General features: G+C 42.4%; 1 protein-coding gene across 2 annotated transcripts in view; it reads left to right on the top strand.

Annotated features, from left to right (window-relative positions):
• Positions 1–8,148: 8,148 nt before the first annotated feature.
• Positions 8,149–22,479, top strand: part of CPLANE1 (ciliogenesis and planar polarity effector complex subunit 1) — a 180,072-nt gene continuing 165,741 nt past the window's right edge. For both annotated transcript variants that reach the window (XM_084628687.1, XM_084628686.1), the window contains exons 1-5: positions 8,149–8,882; positions 12,812–12,957; positions 14,384–14,519; positions 14,747–14,866; positions 19,769–20,001. In XM_084628687.1, coding sequence (XP_084484813.1) covers positions 12,877–12,957; positions 14,384–14,519; positions 14,747–14,866; positions 19,769–20,001 — 570 coding nt within the window. In that variant the 5' untranslated portion in view covers positions 8,149–8,882; positions 12,812–12,876. The remainder of the gene's footprint in view (positions 8,883–12,811; positions 12,958–14,383; positions 14,520–14,746; positions 14,867–19,768; positions 20,002–22,479) is intronic.

Below are 22,479 nucleotides of genomic sequence, written 5' to 3'. Positions count from 1 at the left end.
TAAGGGTACTGAAAGTGTTAAGATCAGCTTAGAATGCGTTTTGCTTTTATTTCATTTGACCAAATCTGACTTCTTGTGCTTTAACTTATAATCACTTAAAACAGGGGTTCTCAAACTGGGGTTCAGGAGCTCTCAGACTCCACTCCAAACCCCGTTTTGCCTCATGTATTTATAATGGTGTTAAATATATTTAAAAGTGTTTTTAATTTATAAGGGGGGGTCACACTCAGAAGCTTGCTACGTAAAAGGGGACATCAGTACAAAAGTTTGAGAATCACTGACTTAAAATCTATCTTTTGTAGTTAATACATTTGTTTGTCTGTTCTACCTGAAGCAGTGTGTTTGGTTTGAAGTGTGTCAGAGACTCCCTTTGGGACAGGAAGCCTGGTACATATCAATGTCTTTGTTAAATTGATGAACTGATATAAGCTTGCAGCATCCAGCGGGCATAACTGGACACTGCAAGACAGAGGTTCCTAGGGTTGTGTCTGGGACTGGAGATATTGGCTAGTGTCAGTTGGTTGCACAGTCCAAGCAGTGGCTGCCCAAAAGTGCTCACTCACATAGCTTGGAGCAGCTTACATGCTAGAGGCTGTGCGTGAAGAGCCCGGGAGTGGGAGTTGTCACAGCAGGGCAGGGTAAGGCTGGCTTCCAGAGTCGAGGATTGGAGTGACCTACCAGATCACCGGTCCAGATAATACGAAGGGAATGTCACACCTACCCATCTCCCAGGGGGAATAGGACCCAGTGAGGAAGATTCTGAGGCAGAACTCTTGAGATGGCTCCAGGCCCTAAGGAAGGCTAGCCACAAAAAGTCTCACCAAAGACAGAGCACAGCTTCTATGCCCCCAAAGCGTGCAAAAAAGTTTTATATATAAAAAGGCTAAAAAAAGGAAAGAAAAGGCACAAAAAAATCTAGGAGAGATGACTCCTCTTCCTTCTTCTCCTCTCTCTCTTCTACTAAGGAAGGTGAGCTGTCTGGCTCCGAAACCTGAGCAGGTTCCTGAGAGTAAGCCCCAGAGTAAATTTCTCTCCACAAAATCCTCCCAAGGCTGCAATACCCTTCACTCCTTCTTGGAGGAAGTAATTAGGGATGAATGGAACAAGCCTGATAAGGACAAGTATATTAACAAGAGTGACCTCAAGATCTATAACATTCAAGAACCAAAGGGTTCTTGATGCAACTGTAGCATCCTTTGCCAGTGATATGGTTATTCCCTTAGAAGGGGAGTTCTATAAATATTTTTGTTCTGCATTTGGGGATAAATCAGATGATATAGTCTCTTTCCACTCCACTATTATTTTGGGAGAATGTTAAATGGAAGATACTGAAATGAGACATTTTAAAATCAGCAGGTCCAGATAACTTGCATCCAAGTTGTTTTTGAAGAGCTGGCTGAGGAGTTTACTGGATCATTGTTAATTTTCAATAAGTCTTGAAGCACTGGGTAAGTTCCCAAAGACTGGAAGAAAACTAATGTTGTGCCAATTTTTAGAAAGGGTAAATGGGGTGACCCAGCTAACTATAAGCCTGTAAACCTGTTATTAATCCTGGGTGAAATAATAAAACAGCTGATACTGGACTAACAAAGAATTAAAGAAGGCTAATGTCATTAATGTAAATCAACATGGATTTATAGAAAATGGATCCTGTCAAACTAGGTTGATATATTTTTTGATTAAATTACAAGTTTGATTGATAAAGGTAAATAGTGTTGATGTAATATACTTAGATTTCTGTAAGACTTTTGACCTATTACTGTACAACATGTTAATTATAAAAATTATGTAAGCAGAATCTGAATGAACTCTCCCCTGACAGCTATTTGGGGAATGGGAGAGACTTCAGTAGCAAACTATATTTACATGAATACACTTACTCTGCATATATATCTAGCAAATAGGAGCTGTGTAACTCCAAGTGATCAACTTTGGCTTGAGTTGGGTTACAAATCACTTTAGTACTGAATTCAGGGGTAGTGAAATGTTATCAGTGTTGTTGTCTTTATTGTCTAAGTAAAGGAGAGCAACTGTGCTTAACTTGTCCCAAATAAGGGGGTCACCCTCAATTGAACGGACCTCATTAAGCCAGGGGCTCAAATGCCAAGTGTCCCGGCCAGGAGGTATGAACTCTCCCTAAGGGTCTCTGGTCTGGTTTGACCTGTTCTTCCCCACTATTCAAAGATAGAGATAAATAGGCTTCATTAGGAGCCTTTTGCTGTTTTAAGTGCTGAAATCACTTGTGGTGGGACAGTGTTTCTGCCCAGCCTGGTGAGAGCTAAAAAGTCACTAAGAGCTGACAATCACTAAGGGACTGACCTACAGAGGTCACAGCAGAGAGGCAGGTGGTAGCAGAAGGTAACTGGCGGGAGCAGCTGGCGAAAGTGGCGAGCAGTAGGCCAGAAGGAGGAGCAGGCGTCGAGCAGGAAGTCAGCAGGAGCGTGGCCAAGTGGTGAGGTACAGAAAAGCAGCAAAATGAGTGAAAGTGAAACTATCATGAAGTTGGAAGTGTGCAGATTTCAGACAGAAGAGAAGGAGAAACAACATAAGACTTTTGGAGTTAAAACTATTACAGATAAAAGAAAGGGAAGCAGAAGAGGCCAGGCAAGCAGCTGCATACCATAGACTTCTGAAACTGAAACAAATAGAGGCTAACAAAGAAACTGAGATCCAGAAACTAGCCATGGAACAAGCCAAGGAAATGGAGTAGAAAGAAAGAGAGAAGAAGTACCAACTGGACTTGTTAGAGAAGCAGAACCAGAACCCCCATGCTCCAGTGAGTCCCTCTTCTCCAAAAATCCACAAATAGGAATGGTTATGTCCTGCATACAGTGAGACAGGGAATACTGCTGAATACTTTATCACCTTTGAGAGGCTGTGTGTGCTCCATAAAATCCCTGGGGACCAGAAGATGCCCACTTTGGTTGCAAAGTTGACTGGTACAGCTCTGGATGTATTCAATAAGATGCCAATTGGAGATGCTGCAGATTATGATAAATTCAAGGAAATGGTTTTAAAACAGTTTCAGATTACTCCTGAAACATATAGAGTAAAATTTAGAAGCTTTAAAAGAGGTGCCGGGATGAGTAATGTGGCATATGTAAACCAGACGAAAGATTTAATGGGAAAGTGGGTAAAGGGAAAAGGTGTTACAAGCTTTGAGGGAATGTGTAACCTTGTTGCTCAAGAACGTTTCCTGAGTATATGTAAAGATGATGTAAAACAGTGCTTATGGGACAAAAAGGTGAAAACTGTGGAGGAAATGGCCACTCTAGCTGATGAATTTGAGCAAACTCAAGCATCTATTGTAAACAAATCACAGACAGAGGTTTAAACCTGGTGAAAAGCAGGATCCCTATTTTATCCCTGGGAAAAAGGAGGGTGGATGGGATGCTGGGCACTCACCTCCCCAGAACCATTCCTCTATTCCCCATCCCAAATCCTCTGTAAAAAAAAAAAGAGGACCCCAGAAGGTGCTATCACTGTAATTCCACTGAGCACCTGAGGAATGAATGACCTGAACTGGGAGTGAACAGGCAGCAAGCAACTCATGGGAATGCTGCTACCCTGAGCACAGAGGCATCTCAGGTAATTGCAACTTATCATACATAGTTTGTAAAAGGAGCCTCTGCCCAGCCAGGCATGAAGCACATAAAGGCTGTCAAAATTAATGGCAGAGAACACTTTGGGTAGGAATACACAGAGGCAGAAATTTCTATGGTTAGAAGAAGTGTTGTACAGGAAAGTGACATACTGCCGGGACAGATAGCAGAGTTTTTATTAATAGGAGGTTACAAAATCCTTGTGCCTTTGGATAAAGTGCACATAGAAACTGAGGGTTTGGAAGCTGTCTTATTTGCAGCAGCAGTAGATAATAACCCGATAGCTTTATTTCTGGAAAATGACATTTTTCCTTGTAGCTCGGGCTGTCAAGGGGTCTGCCTGCAGGAAGGAGGAATATCATGCTGAAACCCCAGAGAAGGGTAAAGTCTCAGAAACTGCTGAGGGAATGGGAGAGAGTATCTTTAATTCCTCTGCAGCAGTGGGAAACTGTATGCTTCTAGGTGTGGGTGTGGCTGAGACCAGCTCCCATCCTGTAGCTAAAGGCAGCATTTCCCCAGGAAGGGAGTGGGGGGTGTAAGGTGAGAAAACTGTCCAGATTGCTGGCTACCAACAGGTTGCAGATGAGTAAGGGACAGACCTCACAGCCTCACTCTAGGGTGCAAAGGGAGATGTGTCCTAGAGGGAAGCCCAGAGAAGGGTGATGGAATCGTAGAGACCATTGAGGTGGGTAAGGATTTATAGAATCATAGAAGAATAGAGTTGGAAGAGACCTCAGGAGGTCATCTAGTCCAATCCCCTGCTCAAAGCAATATCAACCCCAACTAAATCATCTTAGCCAGGGCTTTGTCAAGCCGGGCCTTAAAAACCTCTAAGGATGGAGATTCCACCAGCTCCCTAGGTAACCCATTCCAGGGCTTCATCACCTTCCTAGTGAAATAGTTGTTCCTAATATCCAACCTAAAACTCCCCCACTCCAACCTGAGACCATTGTTCCTTGTTCTGTCATCTGCCACCACTGAGATCAGCCTAGATCCATTCTCTTTGGAAACACCCTTCAGGTAAAAGTTGAAGGCTGCTATTAAATCCCCCCTCATTCTTCTCTTCTGCAGACTAAGTAAGCCCAGTTCCCTCAGCCTCTCCTCATAAGTCATGTGCCCCAGCCCCCTGATCATTTTCACTGGACTCTCTCTAATATGTCCACATCCTTTCTGCAGGGGGGGGGCCCAAAACTGGACACAATACTCCAGATGTGGCCTCACCAGTGCTGATTAGAAGGGAATAATCACTTCCCTCGATCTGCTGGCAATGCTCCTACTAATGCAGCCCAATATGCCGTTAGCCTTCTTGGCAACAAGGGCACACTGTTGACTAATATCCAGCTTCTCATCCACTGTAATCTCCAGGTCCTTTTCTGCAGAACTGCTGCTTAGCCAGTCGGTCCCCAGCCTGTAGCAGTGCATGGGATTCTTCTGTCTTAAGTGCGGGACTCTGCACTTGTCCTTGTTGAACCTCATCAGATTTCTTTTGGCCCAATCCTCCAATTTGTCTAAGTCACTCTGGACCCTATCCCTACCCTCCAGTGTATCAACCTCTCCCCACAGGTTAGTGTCATCTGTGAACTTGCTGGGGGTGCAATCCATCCCTGCATCCAGATCATTTAATGAAGATGTTGAACAAAACCAGCCCCAGGACTGACCCTTAGGGCACTCCGCTTGATACCAGCTGCCAACTAGACATCGAGCCCTTGATCACTACCCCTTGAACATGACGATATAGCCAGCTTTCTATCCACATTATAGTCCATTCATCCAATCCATACTTTTTAAACTTGTTGTGAAGAATACTGTGGGAGAACATATCAAAAGCTTTGCTAAAGTAAAGATATATCACATCTGCTGCTTTCCCCATATTCACAGTGTGATGTTGCACTCCATAATGTTTTATGAAAATATGCTTTGACTGTGAATATAAAGTAACTGGAATATGCTTTATGCAAAAGATCTCTTGTAAGGTATCATTACAAAGGTCATAATCTACTAAATTGTTCATCCTATTTGTTTACATGTATTATTTCTAGGTCTTGAGTTAGGAGAATAAGATATAAACTTCTATTACTGATGTAAACACATTAAGTGGAAGCCATTAAGGGTGCTTCAGAATCAATGAACTGTGAATGGGTTTGTTTACCTGCAAGCCTTCCTGTGTACGTGTCGACTACCTCCTAGGTAATGAAGAAGGAGATCTTATAGTGACATGTGATCATGTCACCTGAACTGGAATCCATCTTAAACCTGGTGCTTTTCCATTTAGAAGAAAGGGTGGGGATCAGAAAGACAAAAGATTCCTGCCTTGTGCCAAAACTATAAAAGGGTATGGAACAAAACAAAGAGGGTCCCAGTCATGAGACAGCCCCAGCTTTTCACCTAAGATGCCTGCTGGAACTAACAAGGACTGTACCAGGGGAAAGGATTGGGCCCAGACTAGGAAGGAGTCTAGTCTGTGAAAGAAGCTTATTGGAACATCTCTGAGGGTGAGATTTACCTGTAAACAGTTTCTTAATGTATTAGGCTTAAACTTGTGTGTTTTGTTTTATTTTGCTTGGTAACTTATTTTGTTCTGTCAGTTATTACTTGAAACCACTTAAATCCTACTTTTTATACTTAATAAAATCACTTTTGTTTATTATTAACCCAGAGTAAGTGATTAATACCTCGGGGAGCAAACAGCTGTGCATATCTCTCTATCAGTATTATAGAGGGTGGAAAATTTATGAGTTTACCTTGTATAAGCTTTATACAGAGTAAAACAGATTTATTGGGGGTTTGGATCCCATTGGGAACTGAGTGTCTCGGTGCTGGAGTCAGGTAACCTGCAGAGCAGTTGTTTGTTAAATTTCTGCAGTTTTGGGGGCTTGGACCAGACCTGGGTCTGTGTTGCAGCAGGCTAGCGTGTCTGGCTCAACAAGGCAGGGTTCTGGAGGCCCAAGCTGGCAGGGAAAATGGGCTCAGAGGTAATTCCAGCACGTCAGGTGACAGTTCCAAGGGGGTCTCTGTGACCAAACCCATCACAGTGGCGTTGTCGAGCAGAATCTGTGCACAGCTGATTGCTTTGAGACACTGGTAGTGATTTTAAGTGAGTTTTAAGTGTGGTGGCTAGAGAATAGACAAAGTGGTTACTGGTTTGTTATTTTCTGTTTGCTTATTTTGCATAAGGGAAATAGAGGCAGGAAAATCAGCAAAATGAGTGAAAGTGACGCTCAAAAGAAGCTAGAACTGCACAGGTTGCAGATTATTGAGAAGGAAAATGAACATAAAAGACAGATGATATTAAGACAAATGGAGATTAATGCGCAATTTGCCAGGGAAAAAGCCACGGAAGCCCAGAGTTTAGCTCAACAAGCTGCTCAAGAGGGGAAGGAAAGAGAGAGGCAGCTAGCCTGGGAGTTAAAAGACAAAGAAATTGAGGCCCAGACTGCGACCCAGAAGCATGAACAATATCTTAGTGGTGGTAGACTTTGCCACTTGGTATCCTGAGGCAATTGCGCTGTCTAACATAGAAATTAAAACAGTGGCAAGAGCCCTGCTCACCATCTTCAGCAGAGTGGGCTTCCCTAAGGAGATTTTGTCTGATTGGGGGGCAAATTTTATGTCGCAGTTGTTCAATGAGCTATAGAAGGCGTGTGGAGTGAAACAGCTTAAGATGGCCCCTTACCACCTTCACACCAATGGACTGGTTGAAAGATTCAAAGGAACCCTAAAATCTATGCTGGGGATATATGCCAAGAAAAGGGCCAAGAGTTGGGACGAGGTTGCCCTTGGTGAATCCATGCTGACTGTTCCTAATCACCTTCCTCTCCTACAAGCGCTTCAAAATGGATTCCTTGAAGACCTGCTCCATGATTTTTCCAGGGACTGAGGTAAGGCTGACTGGTCTGTAGTTCCCAAGATTCTCCTTCTTCCCTTTTAAAAAGATGGGCACTATATTTTCCTTTTTTCAATCATTCGGAATCTCCCCCGATCGCCACGAGTTTTCAAAGATAATGGCCAGTGGCTCTGCAATTATATCAGCCAATTCCCTCAGCACCCTCGGATGCATTAGATCCAGACCCGTGGACTTGTGCACGTCCAGCTTTTCTAAATAGTCTTTAATCTGTTCTTTCACTATTGAGGGCTGCTCACCTCCTCCCTATACTGTGCTGCAGCAATCTGGGAATTGACCTTGTCTGTGAAGACCTGAGGCAAAAAAAAGCATTGAGTACTTCAGCTTTTTCCACATCACCTGTCACTAAATTGCCTCCCCCATTCAGTAAGGGTCCCACACTTTCCCTGATCTCCTTCTTGTTGCTAACAAACCTGTAGAAATCCTTCTTGTTACCCTTCACATCCCTTGCTCGCTGCAACTTCAATATGCTGCATATGAGTTTCCTTCTCTTATCTAAAGTATAGTATGTCATAATATTTAATCATCTGTAGCTGAGACATTATACAAAAAGGAAAATGCAGACTGTGGGTAGCTTTCTACATTGTTGGATATTATCCTGTTATACTATTGATTATAACTTCAAAAATATAGCTTGTAACCAAAACATGAAAACAACTGGTTGAATGTTTTTTCTTTCAAACCTTCTCCTTCAGACTCAAACCAAAACGCTTGCAGACAGGCTAGGGTAAAACAAGTCTGCTGTTGCAAATACACCAGCCCATCGATGCTGGAATTAGAGGTGCTCGGGGTGCAGCAGAACCTCCTGATTTGAAGTAGTTTCCATCTTATCCATGGTTTACAGTTTTGTTCAATATAATAGCTCTCAACACCCCCCACGGTATGCATTGTTCCAGCAGCTCTGCACCAGCCAATGTCAATCGATGAAAAGCAGGGGAGGGGTTGCTGCAAGGTTTGTATTTGATGAGCTAGCAGTTGTGCGGCGCGTCTGTTTAGATGGCTGTTTAACGTTCAGCTGAGGGGAAGGACGCTGGGGCGTGGTCAGCGCTACGCTCCGTGCCTGCTCCCGCGGACATGAGCCGCTCGTACTAGTCCTCGGCGGGCCCCGATTTCTCAGCACAGCCCCCTGAGGGAGCGCATCCAGCTTCGGGTTGCGGTGGGCAGCAGCCTCGGCCGGGCTGCTCTGACGGGACCCAACGCGCGCCAAAGCCAAAGGAGGGGTTCGGACGGAGCCTCTCCCCCGTTGCTCATTCCCCGCCTCGCGCGCCCGCAGCTGCGCACTCCAGTCCACTCAGCTCTCGCTCTGGACGCGGCCGGCAATTGGGCGGCCGCCGCTGAAGCCGGCCCGTAGGGCAGCCGCTGTGCGGGGCAGAAGCGCGGTGAGTGTGGGGCGGGCAGCCTCTGCTCGTTCCGTGGTGACGGGCCGCGGTGGGGACATGGGCCGAGGGGGGCCGGCTCGCTCTGTGCTCCCAGGGCCCGGACAGCCCGCCCCAGGGGCCCCGCGACCGTTACCGCTCCGGGACCACAGGACGTCTCCGCGCGCTGCGCCCGCGTCTCTGAGGCACGTCGCGAGGCGTTTGAGCTGGGTGAGGGGCCCGGGGTGAGGGGTCCTCCGTGCAGGGAGGGACGGGACCTTGCGTCCCCTCATATTCAGCACCCCCATCAGCACGGAGGTAACAGTGCCAGCATGCGACAGATCCTTTCCCCCAGTACTTTTGAGGTTGAGGCAACAGGGCCTGGCATATAACATACCCCTTTCTCTACTTCAACATGGAGGTAGGTGTGATCTGCACCAATGCGAAGGTATCTTGACCCAGTTTGTGTCATGCCCTTATCCTTGATGTAGTATGTGGGGTGCTACCTTGAACAGTGCATCCTCTTCTGCCTTTAGTATGAGAGTATTGTGGTAATGGGACTTAGCACATAATTCACCATTTGTTGGAATTATTAATAATTAGAATTATGAATATTAATATTGGAGACCATCAAACATTAATTTAAGCATACATTCCTTTAAATCCAAAGGCCAAATGGTATTTTATACAATAGCTTTAAAATCCTAAAGGCTGAGCAGTTACCATATCCAGTACCACAGTAGTTCACAAACTGTGGGGCATGCCCCCTTTGGGGTGGGGCGTGCACGGCAGGGCCTGGGCCAGACCCCATGGAGGGCGGGGAGGGAGCACTAACCAGCCCAGCTCTGCCCTTAGCCCAGCCCCAGCTCCACTTCACCCCGGCTCTGTGACCAGCCCAGCTCTGGCCCCAGCGACACCTCTTCCCTGCCTCCAGCCCATTTTTGCCTTCATTCCCTCTCTGCCCCTAGGCCAGCTCTATGTTTAACCCCAGCTCATTCCCCATCTCCAGTTCTGCCCCCAGCTCTGCCTTCAGCCCAAGCTTCTTTGCTGAGTCAACTATGCGGGCAGGGGGCATGGACAGATTCCATTAATCGTAAGGGGGAGCATGACAGGAAAAGTTTGGCCATCACTGCAATACAGTAACAAAATATTCATAAGCATGTGATTAATATATTACAAATAGGCTGAACCTAGCCAAACTGTTTCATCCTGGTATGCTCAAGCATGATCAGATAGAGTCTGGCAAAGAACTCTAAATTCATTCTTTTTTGTACCCATCAACAAATAAATGAAGACATTTCCAATTAATAACAAGCTAAATACCAATTTGGGCAGTTAGCCTTTATTTCTGGTCTTAATCCAGATAAAATTTACCATCTCCTTTTTCACCAAGGTCTTTCCTCTTAACTCCTCCCATCCTTCTTGCAGACCAACAGTTTTTCTGTTGCGTATGTCCCAATTGTGAGGTAACACTGATATGTGGGGTGGGAAAGTCCATGTTGGCTGCTTCAAGACAGAGTCTTTGTCTTATTTAAAACCATCTGCAGTCACCCCTATTGGTCATAGGTCTTCTTTTAGAAACTTCCCTTTGTCATTAGTTACTCTTTGAACCAGGCATCCTCCCTACTTCATTCCTTCTGGGCTTATAGCTCATTATTCTGAATGCCTTCCTTTAAAATACTTATATTTCCTAACCAAACTTAAACTAACTCTAATTCTTTACTTTCATATATATTCTACACCACCTTGATTTAAGTCATGTGCATGCCCTTCAGTGCATAGATTTTTAAAGCAAGAAAGGACCATGCTGATCATCTAGTATGACCTATGTAACAGAGGCCAAAGAACCTTACACAATAATTTTTGTATCAACGTAGCGGTGCAGAGACCCTGAGTATTATGGTGTGATGTGCTGTCTTGAACGGAGGAGGCCCTTGCTTGATGTGTTCTGGTATATAGTGTGTTATCTTGAACTGTATTTTTCTCTCCTGCCTTTAGTATATCAGCACACAATAGGTCCCAGTGTGCGACATCTCAAAGCATACAAACACACGTTCAATATGACAGAATAAAGAGACAGGGTCCCAGCATCCAGTATATTGTTTGAAACTATATCCAGTACTGATTCAGCTAGCTGTCAACTGTAGTGAACACTTATCCTCTTATGTTAAACTATCAACAAAGACTTGCGCTCTGTTGGTGTGAGTTACATATTTCCCTTGTCTGAAGATGCTCATCCAAGGCTTCTGAGTTCTGTTGGAGTTCAAGCCCCATATTGATGTGCCACTGTTTTAATGGATCATTCTCAGATTTTTGAATCATTTGAATTCTCCATTTGAATCATTCTCAGAGTTTGATTTTGGGGCCTTTAGTGCTCAAACCATAATTCTGTACTGCTTGAGCTAGAAGAATAACTCCATTAGCTGTAGCTATTAGAGGGGGATAAAGATACAACTAATTATTGATTGGAGATCTGGCCCCACACAGACATATATTGTCTTGATGTGAGAAGCCTATAGAAAGATAGGCTTCTGCATGTAATACTTCATCTGAGCAGCTCCCTTGGTAATACAGATCAAAGCATTATATAGTGGGATATGTTGTTTCAGAGGGTCATGTCACTGTATTAAAGGTGGGGCTACATTGTGGAATGTGGTGTGCCTCACTCTGGATACTTTGCTAGATGAATAATTAGGGACCTACCAAATTCATGGCTGTGAAAAATGTCACAGACCATGAAATTTGATTTCCCCCATGAAATCTGACTGGGGTGGGGGTGCCCTAGCCAGGGATTCCTACCATGAGCTGGGTACCATCTGCTAGTCCCGGCTCAGGCTGGGGAGGGACGGGACTTGCTCTTCCCTTGCAGGGGCTTCTCCCAGAGCTCTGTCAGACCCACTTCTTGGAACCTCCCTCAGCTGCAGGAAGCTGCACTGCTGCTGGCCAGGACACTCCCAACCTAAGTGGGAGGCTGCAGGTCCTGACCCAGGCGGGAGGCTGTTGGGAAAGCCTGCAGGTATGGTAAACACCCTCCCCCCCGCCCAGACCCTGCGACCCTCACTTCTGTGCTGCTGCTGGCGCTGGCTTTAGAGCTTGGTGGCTAGCCAGCAGTCACTGCTCTCTGGCTGCCCGGCTCTGAAGGCAGTACCCCTGTGACCAGCAACACAGAAGTAAGGGTGGCAATTCCCTGATCCCCTTTTGGTCAGGACCCCGATGGTTACAAGACTGTGAAATTTCATGTGTAAACATCTAAAACTGTGAAATTGACTATTTAAAAAATCCTATGACTGGGAAATTGACCAAAATGGACCTTGAATTTGGTAGGGTCCTGTTAATAATTAACTGTGCTAGAGGTGCATTTGTACCGAGAAGCAGACATCTATGATTGAGTTGTTTGGATTCACTCCTATGATGTTTAGTTTTATACAGTGCTGTTGCTTATCTTGATATTGTTTACCTATCTATGTGCCTTTCTTCACAGCTTCCACCTTTACTTACATGTGCTGCGTTCGTTTCTTTACATTACTTAGGTTACTTCAGTTCAATGTGTATTATGTGGAACCATAAAATGTCATAGAGTTTAAGCAATCCTATTGTACTATCATGGTAATTTTGGTTCAGATGAGTTCTGTGCTGAAACGTACTAATGTTGCTTGGTATTTAAACATAGGGCTAGAACAGCCAAGGTTTAGCTAAGCATATTTAGCCTACATTGATTATATACTTTGTCAACCAAAAACCATGTTGCATGTTAATACTATAAAATGGGCCCAAAAGTTAAAATGTATTTCACAAATGCAAATAATCCACAATTCAAGTTTATTTTGATAATAAAAATGCTTGGGAATTATGTTTGTGTTTTATGTAGTATGTGGAAATTAGAAATTGTGTTCTGAATTTATATCTTTCAAAAACTAAAATGAAAACCAACATTTTTTTTCAATCTTTTACAGGTATGTTTGCAGACAACCCTCTAGTCTTTTTTAAACTGTTGTGATTACTGGGAGTGTGAATAAGCATGGAGATTAAGTTAGACGTTTTAATCTCTACATGTATCAAACATAGGAAACCTTGGCCTCAAATCTCCTGGCTGGGACAGGTGAGTGTCTGTAGATTTTTATTTAAACCTAACTGTACATTAAACATAGTTTTGATTGTGGCAGTTATTTAGCAACTCAGTTTACAGAAAACTCAGGGAATGGTTTAGAAGTGCCATACTGGTTATTAAGTTAGGAAGCACCAAGACAAATCACTGGATTTATTGCTGCCATTTTGACTTCATTCCAAAGTTTCAGTATTGCTCACAATACCTGATGGAGAACATCTTTTGATAGCTGTATGCTTCACAAGAGTTAACAATTTTTTTAATTCCTATTAGTGGTGTTTGGTTATATGCACTGAAAAATATACAGTGTTTGAGATTTTATTCCTCCCATGGGACAAACATAGCAGAACTCAACTATTCTGACCTATGTTCAGTATCTGACGTTTTTGTAATAATGTGCTATGGGGGATAGCAAGGGCCTGGAGCCAGGAGTGGAAGCTGCTTATTTTACTTTAAAGATTTCTTTAGTTATACATTTATAAGAGTATATACGTGCACAGATATGGGAATGTATACTTAACCTGCTATAGTGACAGACACTATTGCCTTTTAGCCAGCTAGCACCTGCACAACAAATACGCAGTATATTAATGACTTTTTTTGATGGGCACAAGTTTACTGTATCCTTTTCTTTTAAAACAACTTAAGAAATTATGTAAAAAACTAAGTTAAAGCAGTATCAATATTGCATGGTTAAGCATTTAGTAGCCAGGAAATGCTGTACGCAAAATTAAATATATAGCATTAGCTCTCCTTTCTTGCATATATACATTACAATACAGTTTTTACACATATGTTCAAATGTTATCTAACATAGTAGAATTTTTCTTTCTTTCATTTGAAGTGAGCTGTAGCTCACGAAAGCTTATGCTCAGATAAATTGGTTAGTCTCTAAGGTGCCACAAGTACTCCTTTTCTTTTTGCAAATACAGACTAACACAGCTGCTACTCTGAAATTTGAGAGATAGTATGTAATCATTTAGGGCCTAATTCTTCTTCGATTGAGCGATATAGCAAAACTCCCATTGAATTCAGAAACATAGGATCAGATCTTTAGGGCCTAATCCTGCATTTTCTAGGCACATAGTCTTATTTGGGTAAGTGGGAATAAGGATTGTGGGATCAGGCTAATTAAAAATGATGGGCCAAATTCAACCCTGGCATGAGTGAGTGCTGAATTTGGCCCTGTATTGTAATGGATATGTGCAAAAAGGCAGAGTTAAAGTTTCAGTTTCAGCACTACATGATTTTTGAATGCTTAACTGTGAATTTCAGTTTAGCCTTTTGTATTTACTTAATAGTTCCCCCCCCCCCACCTTTTCTGGTCTTAACACTGTTATCTATATCTGCATCAATTTTCAGGCAAAAATAGAAAATAAGTATTTTTGAAAACTGAAATATTCCTTTTTCCTTTTAATAGGAAAAAGAAGCTATTTATCTTTTAGGTGATAAATGTATAAGTGAAATTAACCTGTTATCAGGAAAGACAAAGAAGAAAATTCCTCGACTTCAATCACTGTTGAAAAATGTTGTCGTCTTAGCAACATCAAGAAATGGTTAAGTATTTTCTCAAGTTCCAATTCAAATTTTTGTTTTCATTTAAGATTGCAACAATTTGGAAACATACAATACTGTAAAAGGCTCTGATACTGTAGCTGTCTCCACACAAGCACAGGATCTGCTAGTTCAGAGACACTTGAAGGATTGGGGACAAAATGGGGGAAGATAATTTTAAATACTTTATAGTAAAACAATTTAATAAGTCTTTCCCCTATGAAAACAGGTGCTTGGTTGGCAGGAATACTTACAACAGGAGAACTATTTCTTTGGAATAAAGACCAGGACTATCTGAAAATTGTACCAGCAGTTGAAGAAACTAGTAAGGTGGTTACAGCAGCACAAGGTAGGACTCTCCAGTTTGTCTTTTTTATTACAATTGAAAGTAGAAAACAAATGTTGACAAGAAAGATCTTCCTCTTAATGATTAAATTTTATTTAATAAATAATGACTAACTTTTATTTGGCAGAAGAGAGTTGTAAATCTAATTAGTATTTTGGGTATGCCAAGCTAACCCTTAGCAAACCTTAATTTTTTATTAACAGAAATGTTAATTACATTTTGGATTTCCAAACTCTTAAGATTCTGTCTTAAACAGAATAATTTTTTTTTTTTTGATGGTTGGATGGTGGGGATGAAGGTAAGATAGATGTGCATATAGATCCTTTAATGTTTTAAAGTGCTTTGTTCCTGCTGTTAAAATTAAACAACACTTTGGTTTGAGAGAGCTGTCTAGTCACCTGTGTTAACCACTGGTCACATGCTCCAGAAGGGGAGACTGGCTGAATAATGAAGGTTGATACACAGCCCAAGGCCTGATTTAAGAGTGGATGAATTGTGGGATTCCACCCTAGGAGAGGTGAAGACATGAGCCTTAACATCTGGGGTTGTGCATTCAGTGAGACCAGAAGAGGGGACAGAGTTGCCTCTAGCCCTGTAACCATGACAAATGTAATAAGTGTTTCCAGGGGACTGCATCCTGAAGGGTGAACTTGAAGAAAAATGCCCATTTTGAGGAATTGTGGGTGAACTCAGAGGCAACCATGGGGGTAATGGTAAAGGTCAAGGTAAGGTAGTAAGGGAGACATCTGTGCTTCCACTGAACCCACCACTTGATCTCCTGTCACCGTGAAATGCCCCTTTGGAATCTTCCCCATTCATCCCCATCCTATGGATGGCCACGAGGAAGGGGTTCCACTTCCCAGCAGTAATGTTGTGCCAATATGCCTAAGGGATCTGCCAGTGCAGTATCTCTCTTCTGCTGACAACAGGATCTTTGACAGATGGCATATCTTAGTCTGAGATGGGGCTGCTATCTCTCTTTTTCTGCCTGCATCAGGAGCAGCTTTCTGGCTGTCCCTGCCTCTTCACAACAGGGATCAGACAAGACTCAATGTTGCTGAAGTTGGCTTAGTTACACAGATACTTCTGTTCCTGAGCCAACAGCTCTTTAACAAAATGCAACATCTTTTCCAAAGAGATCTAGATCTCAAAGTTCTTCTCTTCACCTCTCTGTAGCAGCCACTCCCATGTCTCGCAGCCAGTTCTCTCCTTTAAAGGCAAAAGAGAGAGGGAAATATTCTTTCTTCAATTAAAACTAAAGATTTCTTGGTGTCATTAGGGTTCATTTTTGTATAACATTTACGAATAAAGTTGTTGACTTTGATTTTGATAGTTTCCTCAGTATTTGGAAAGCTCCTACCACATTTTGGGTGCTATCATTCAGGCAAGATGATCAAGCAGAAAATTGACAGAATGCATTGTTGTTTTTTAAAAGTTAAACACATTAAATTCTCTGTACACAGTTCAACCTCCTCTTCCCCACATCCCAGTTTTTAGCTTCAATTCTCGTATCCTTACATCTCTCTCCCAGCATTCAGGCCTGTCTTTCCATATAAAGGAGCAGTTCATTCATGAGATAAGTGAAATAGGGAAGTAGAGGACTTAGTCCTCATAAAAGTGGGTCTTCAGGAGGAATTTAAATAGTGAGAAACCAGTTCAGGTAGGGCATTCCATGCATTGGGGGTGGCATGTAAAATTAAAAAGGTTGTAGCGGAGTTTTTAAACTAAGGGTTGGTGGAAAGCTGACAGGTGTGGAGGAACACATGGTTATGAAAGACACATCCCTTAGGGAAAGATTTCTTAAAGGGGCTACTCTATCATCTTCTATCCTCTCCTCTTTACTATAAAGTTACAAGTAAGAGCTGAAGAGAAACAGTCAAAGGAAAAACAGTACCATTCAATTACCTTCACATGAAGGTAGACAACTAAATATTGACAAATTTTATAGTGCTTGTGTACAAATCCAAGAAGTCTAAATATAAAGATGGGTGAACTTGAATGCCTGGTATTAAATGAGGATATTGATATAATTGGCATCTTAAAAATTTGATGGAAGGATGGTAATTAATGGACATAGTAATATCAGAATACAAAATATATAGGAATGACAGAGTAGGTCACACTGGCTGGGGCATGGCATAATATGTGAAAGAAAGCATAGAGTCAAAAATAGTGAAAAAAACTTAAATGACTTAAACAGTATCACAAAATCTCTATGGACAGAAATTCCATGCTTGAATAATAAGAGTATAGCAGTAGGAACATACAACCAGTCACCTTATCAGGATGGTGATGGCTATTGTGAAATGGTAAGGAGATTAGAGAGGCTACAAAAACAGAAAACCCAGTAATGAGGGATTTCAACTATCCCTGTATTGACTGGGAATATGTCACCTCAGGATGGGATGCAGAGAGAAAATTTCTAAACACCGTTAATGATAGCTTCTTGGAGCAGCTAGTCTCGCGTAAGGGGAGGGACAGTTCTTGATTTAGTTCTAAGTGGCACACAGGATCTGGTCCAACAGGTAAATATAACTGATCCACTTGGTAATAGTGACCATAGCACAATTAAATTTTAACATTTTTGTAGGGGGATAAATGCCAAAGAAGCCTACCACAATAGCATTTAACTTCAAAAGGGGAACTACACAAAAATGAGGAAGCTAGTTAAATGGAAATTAAAAGGAACAGTCATAAGGGTGACATGCCTGCAAGCTGCACAGAAACTTTTTAAAATCACCATAATAGAAGCTCAAATTCAATGTATATTCCTAATTAAAAAAAAAAAAAAAAATGCCACCATGGCTAAACAGAGTAAAAGAGGTGCTTAGAGGCAAAAAGGCATCCTTTAAAAATTAGAAGTCAAATCCTACCAAGGACAAAAGTTTGCATAAACTCTGGCAAATCAAGTGTAAAAGTATAATTAGGCAGGCCAAAAGAGAATTTGAAGATCAACTAGCAAAAGACACACAAACTAACATCCTTTTTTTTTTTTTTTTTTTAAGTACATCAGAAGCAAGCAGCCTGCAAAACAATCAACTAGGCCAGTGGGCAATTGAGGTGCAAAAGGATCACTGAAGGAAGACAGGGCTGTTGTAGAGAAGCTAAATGAATTATTTTTCTGTCTTCACTGCAGATGATGAAGGTTCCAGACTGAGGTGTTGGTAGAGGAGGTTTTGGAAGAAACAGATAAATTAAACAGTAATAAGTCACCAGGACCAGGTGATCACCCAAGAGTTCTGAAGGAACTCAAATATGAAATTGCCAGACTAACAACTGTGCTTAACTTATTACTTAAATCAACCTCTGTACCAAATGACTGGTGAATAGCTAATGTAACTCTGATTTTTCAAAAAGACTCCTAAGGCGATCCTGCTAATTCGCAGACTGGTAAGCCTAACTTCAGCACCAGGCAAATTGGTTGAAACTGTAGTAAAGAACAGAATTATCAGATGCATAGATGAACCTGATTCGTTGGGAAAGAGTCAACCTGGCTTTTATAAAGGGAAATCATGCCTCACCAATCTGTTAGAATTCTTTGAGGAGATCAACAAACATGGACAAAGGTGATATAGTGTATTTGGACTTTCAGAAAGCCTTTGATAAGGTTCCTCACCAAAGGTTCTTAGGCAAAGTAAGGCATCATGAGATAAGAAGGAAAGTTTTTTTTCGTGGACTAGTAACTGGTTAAAAGATAAGAAACAACGTATAAGAATATATGGCCAGTTTTCACAGTGGAGAGTGGTAAATAATGAGGTAATCCCGCAAGGATCTGTATCGGGAGCAGTGCTGTTCAACATATTAATAAAAAGTCTGGAAAAAGGGGTGAACAGTAAGGTGGCAAAGCAGATGATACAAAATTACTCAAGATAATGAAGTCCAAAGCTGCATGCAAAGAGTTAAAAGGGATCTCACTAAACTGGATGACTGGGCAACAAAATGGCAGATGAAATTCAGTGTCGATAAATGCAAAGTACTGCACATTGGAAAACACAATACAGTGCTAGATAGCAATTGGTCTGACTCACTATAGCCATTATTCTGTTCTTATGGCATGAAGGTTAATGCAGAGATGGTCATAGAGGAAGCAGATATATGGGACATCAGGTCTGCCATCAGTGGCAGAATGGAGGGACCCACAGTTATGAAGATGGAAATTTAGAGTCTTTAGAACCGTCACTATAAGGTTGACATTGTGATGGTGGAGAAGAGGGTAGCCAGTGGACGGGTTTACATGGTCACTTGAGGCAAAGTAGACTTAAAAGCTGTGTGTTGCATGGATTTTGGAAGGGGTGATAAGTGAAGGGAGAAGGGTGAAGACGAGATTACGCTAATCAAGATGAAGACTCTCAAATGTAGCCCAATCATGATAAAGCAATTCCAAAAGAAATTTTAAAACAGGTTTTTCTCTTGCCCCATGTTTACACAGGACATTACTGTATGGATTGATGCTACTGTGAAGCTTTTTGTGTCTGCAGTTTACACTGAGATGTAATGTATGCTGCCTCCTTTGTCTTTGGAGGCTTACTTCAACAACAAAGATTGTTTCAATTATACCACCACTCTTACTTATGCCTCACATACACTAGAGTTACACTTGGTACATATTGTCACAGTTTTAGGTTCTTTGAGGGCACCAACCTAGGGTTTTTGGCTCCTAGCCATCACCTCTCTTGTGTGAAGTGGACCATGGAGGGAGAGAGACCCATGCCCTGTTACGTTTAACACTGCTTGCTGTTCGTGTGTGTCTTCCTTGTATGAAACTCACTAAATGTTCTTTAAAATATTTTTTTAAAAACTGGTTTGATTTCAGTTAGTACTCATACCTTTTTTTAGTAAAATCTCTTCATGCACATCTGTGGACAGTGGAAAAACCGTCACTTTTCTGACACGTTATTTTTCCAGAGTGCTCCATGAGATTGTACCTGTATGTCTCAGGAGATGGGAACAAGGTGCTACTCATTACTCCTACTGCATGTGTCTTTCTGTGGGAGAGCACAGAATGCGAAAATATATCCTCTCCTAAAAATACTTCACTGGCTGGGCGTTGGTCACAAATTGTTCCTGAGGAATCAGTTATATTGCCCTCCTCTGAAGATAAAGAAACTGGAATGAGTGCTGATTTCATCAAAAATGAGGTAAAAAAAAGTATAAAATAGCACTGCATGCTGTGTGCTTTTTGAAAATCTAAAAACAATTAGAATACTTACATGTATTAATATGAAATAGTAACTTTCCTATGTGTGCTTTACAAAGCAAACTGAGTTAGATACTGATTGTGGAAAGTCTTAGCAAACATGGCAATGATTTTGAAAGGTTTCAGAGTAACAGCCGTGTTAGTCTGTATTCGCAAAAAGAAAAGGAGGACTTGTGGCACCTTAGAGACTAACCAATTTATTAGAGCATACGCTTTCGTGAGCTACAGCTCACTTATAGCTGTTCACAGCCATGAACTTTAGAGTCTGCTTTACGTAGGGCATTTTGGAGTGGACCCTGAGATTCTCTTCTGGCCTTTCAAAAAAGGTGCTGAGGGATATTTTAATTCTTCGTCCCTGTGAGTATTCCACTGTGGGTGTGCACGCTCTCCATGCTCCTAAACTGGAAGATTTTTCACTAGCGGCATTCGTTGGTCCATGCCTGTGCCGCCTCGTTGTGCCAAACCAAGGGCATAAAGGTAGACACAGACTGTCTACCTTTCCAATTCCTTTCTACATTTCATGACCTGAGAGAGAACCCTGAAGTGTTGGCAGCTTCACTATAATTACTGCTTCAAATCAGGTTTTTCTGTAAATAGTTCTACCTTCTGGATAGTTTTAGTAGTTAGTTAACATTTTGAAATCCCAGAGTTTCCCCTTCCATTCTCCCATGCTTAGTATGTCTAAGATCCCCAGTTCAAGTCTTCCATGGTCTGCCCCCTGTCTTCCTGATGAGTGATTCCCCACGACTTATTTGTGTATTGGCTTGGAGAATCCCACATTCCCTCCATATGCAATATTTGTAATTCTTTTCCACCCTGAACCCAGCAATACTGAAAATTCCAGTTCTAAAGACACCTGATGGAGCAGTCGTTGAGAGCGCAGTCCAAACCTGGGTCATCTGCTTCCCGTGTATGCTGGCCAGATGTACTTAGTAGCACCCCTCCTCCTGGATCTTCCATAACTCTGAACCATCAGAAACCAGGCCCAAATACTTTAACCTGAAATGGGAGGAGGGTAAGGACAAATACCCTCATAAGAAGTGGGAGAAATCCCCTCCTGAGGCCTCTATGAAGAGGACTGCATCCCCTCTTCTTTCCAAATCTAATAAGACTCTGTGTCCCATTGTGGATGTGTCAGGAATTCATGGGGTGCATGGATCCCAACCACCAGCACTGAGGTCCAAGAGTGCCCCAAAACCGATAGAGAGAGAGAGGAGCGATTGCCTGCTGCACCAAAGATACCGCGCCACAGCAGGAGGAAGGAGGTTTTGGTGGTACCAACATTCACCACCCAACCTAAACTGGCACTGTCTGCTTCATCAAGGGGTAGAAGCCCTTCATGTCCCCCACTGTTAGATCCTGGTATATTATCTTTTACTACAGCCTGGATCTGTACTCTGACCTGGAGTCGCGGATAATCCTGGAACTGGTAGTCTCTAGGGGAGATATCCACATCATCAGTGCACCATATGCCATTACTGTATTGCAAGGGATACTGTACCAATGGCTCAGCTGGCAGAATTGAATATTTTTACTTATCTGGTGAGCTAGAAGTTGAGACAGCAACTCCTTTGCCTCTCCAAGGCATGCAGTTAGCCCCAGCAGGGATTCCAGAGTCTCCTGGGCACTCTTGCACTCCAGCAGGGCACACTACTGTGCTCAGGACCAATGAGGAAAGCTATGCTGGAGCCAGCCAGGATGGCCTGGCATACCCTAGCTATTTGTGACCCCATTCTTCCCCCCCCCCCAAAAAAAAAAAAGAGGAAAAAGTAAGGGGGCAGAATATTTGTGTTCACACCATGCCCCAGATTCTTTGATGGTTCAGACCATCACTGAATGTAACAGACTGCACCAGCCTAGGTCTGTTCCCTCTGAAAAATACACCAAATGATTAGATGAAATAAAGCGTTCTTCCTCTCCCAGTCTTCAGTTTTGCATTGTAAATATCATATATTGATTTCTAAGTATGACTCTAACTACAGCACATTGTCTGCATTCATCAAAAAACTTCCACAGGAACTCAAATAACAATTTCAGGCCATCATCGACAAAGGTAAATTGACAGCTAGGTCATCCCTTCAAGCTTCAATTAACACTTGTGACACTACTTCACACGCCAGGTCAACTGCGGTTGTCATGAGGCGGGCTTCATAGCATTGCTCCTCTGGGTATCCCAAGGAGGTTCAAGATACTGTGGAGGACCTCCCCTCTGAGGGCACCAATTTTCATGGAAGAAAAATTGATGAGTCTGTACCCCTTAAGGACTCATGTGCAATCTCTGCATTCCTTGGATATTTATACTCCAGCCTATTGGAGGAAGTACTCCAAACCATCTCCTTATAAGCAGCATTCTGCTCCTGAGCCTTTTTACTATCAGAATGTCAGCCTTTTTACTGTCATATGAGCCTCTCAGGAGGAA

Source organism: Lepidochelys olivacea (genome assembly GCF_965140295.1).
Source record: "Lepidochelys olivacea isolate rLepOli2 genome assembly, chromosome: 5".
Taxonomy (NCBI): Eukaryota; Metazoa; Chordata; order Testudines; family Cheloniidae; genus Lepidochelys; species Lepidochelys olivacea.
The sequence above is the reverse complement of the archived record's forward strand: the minus strand, read 5'-3'. Positions and strand labels throughout refer to the sequence as shown.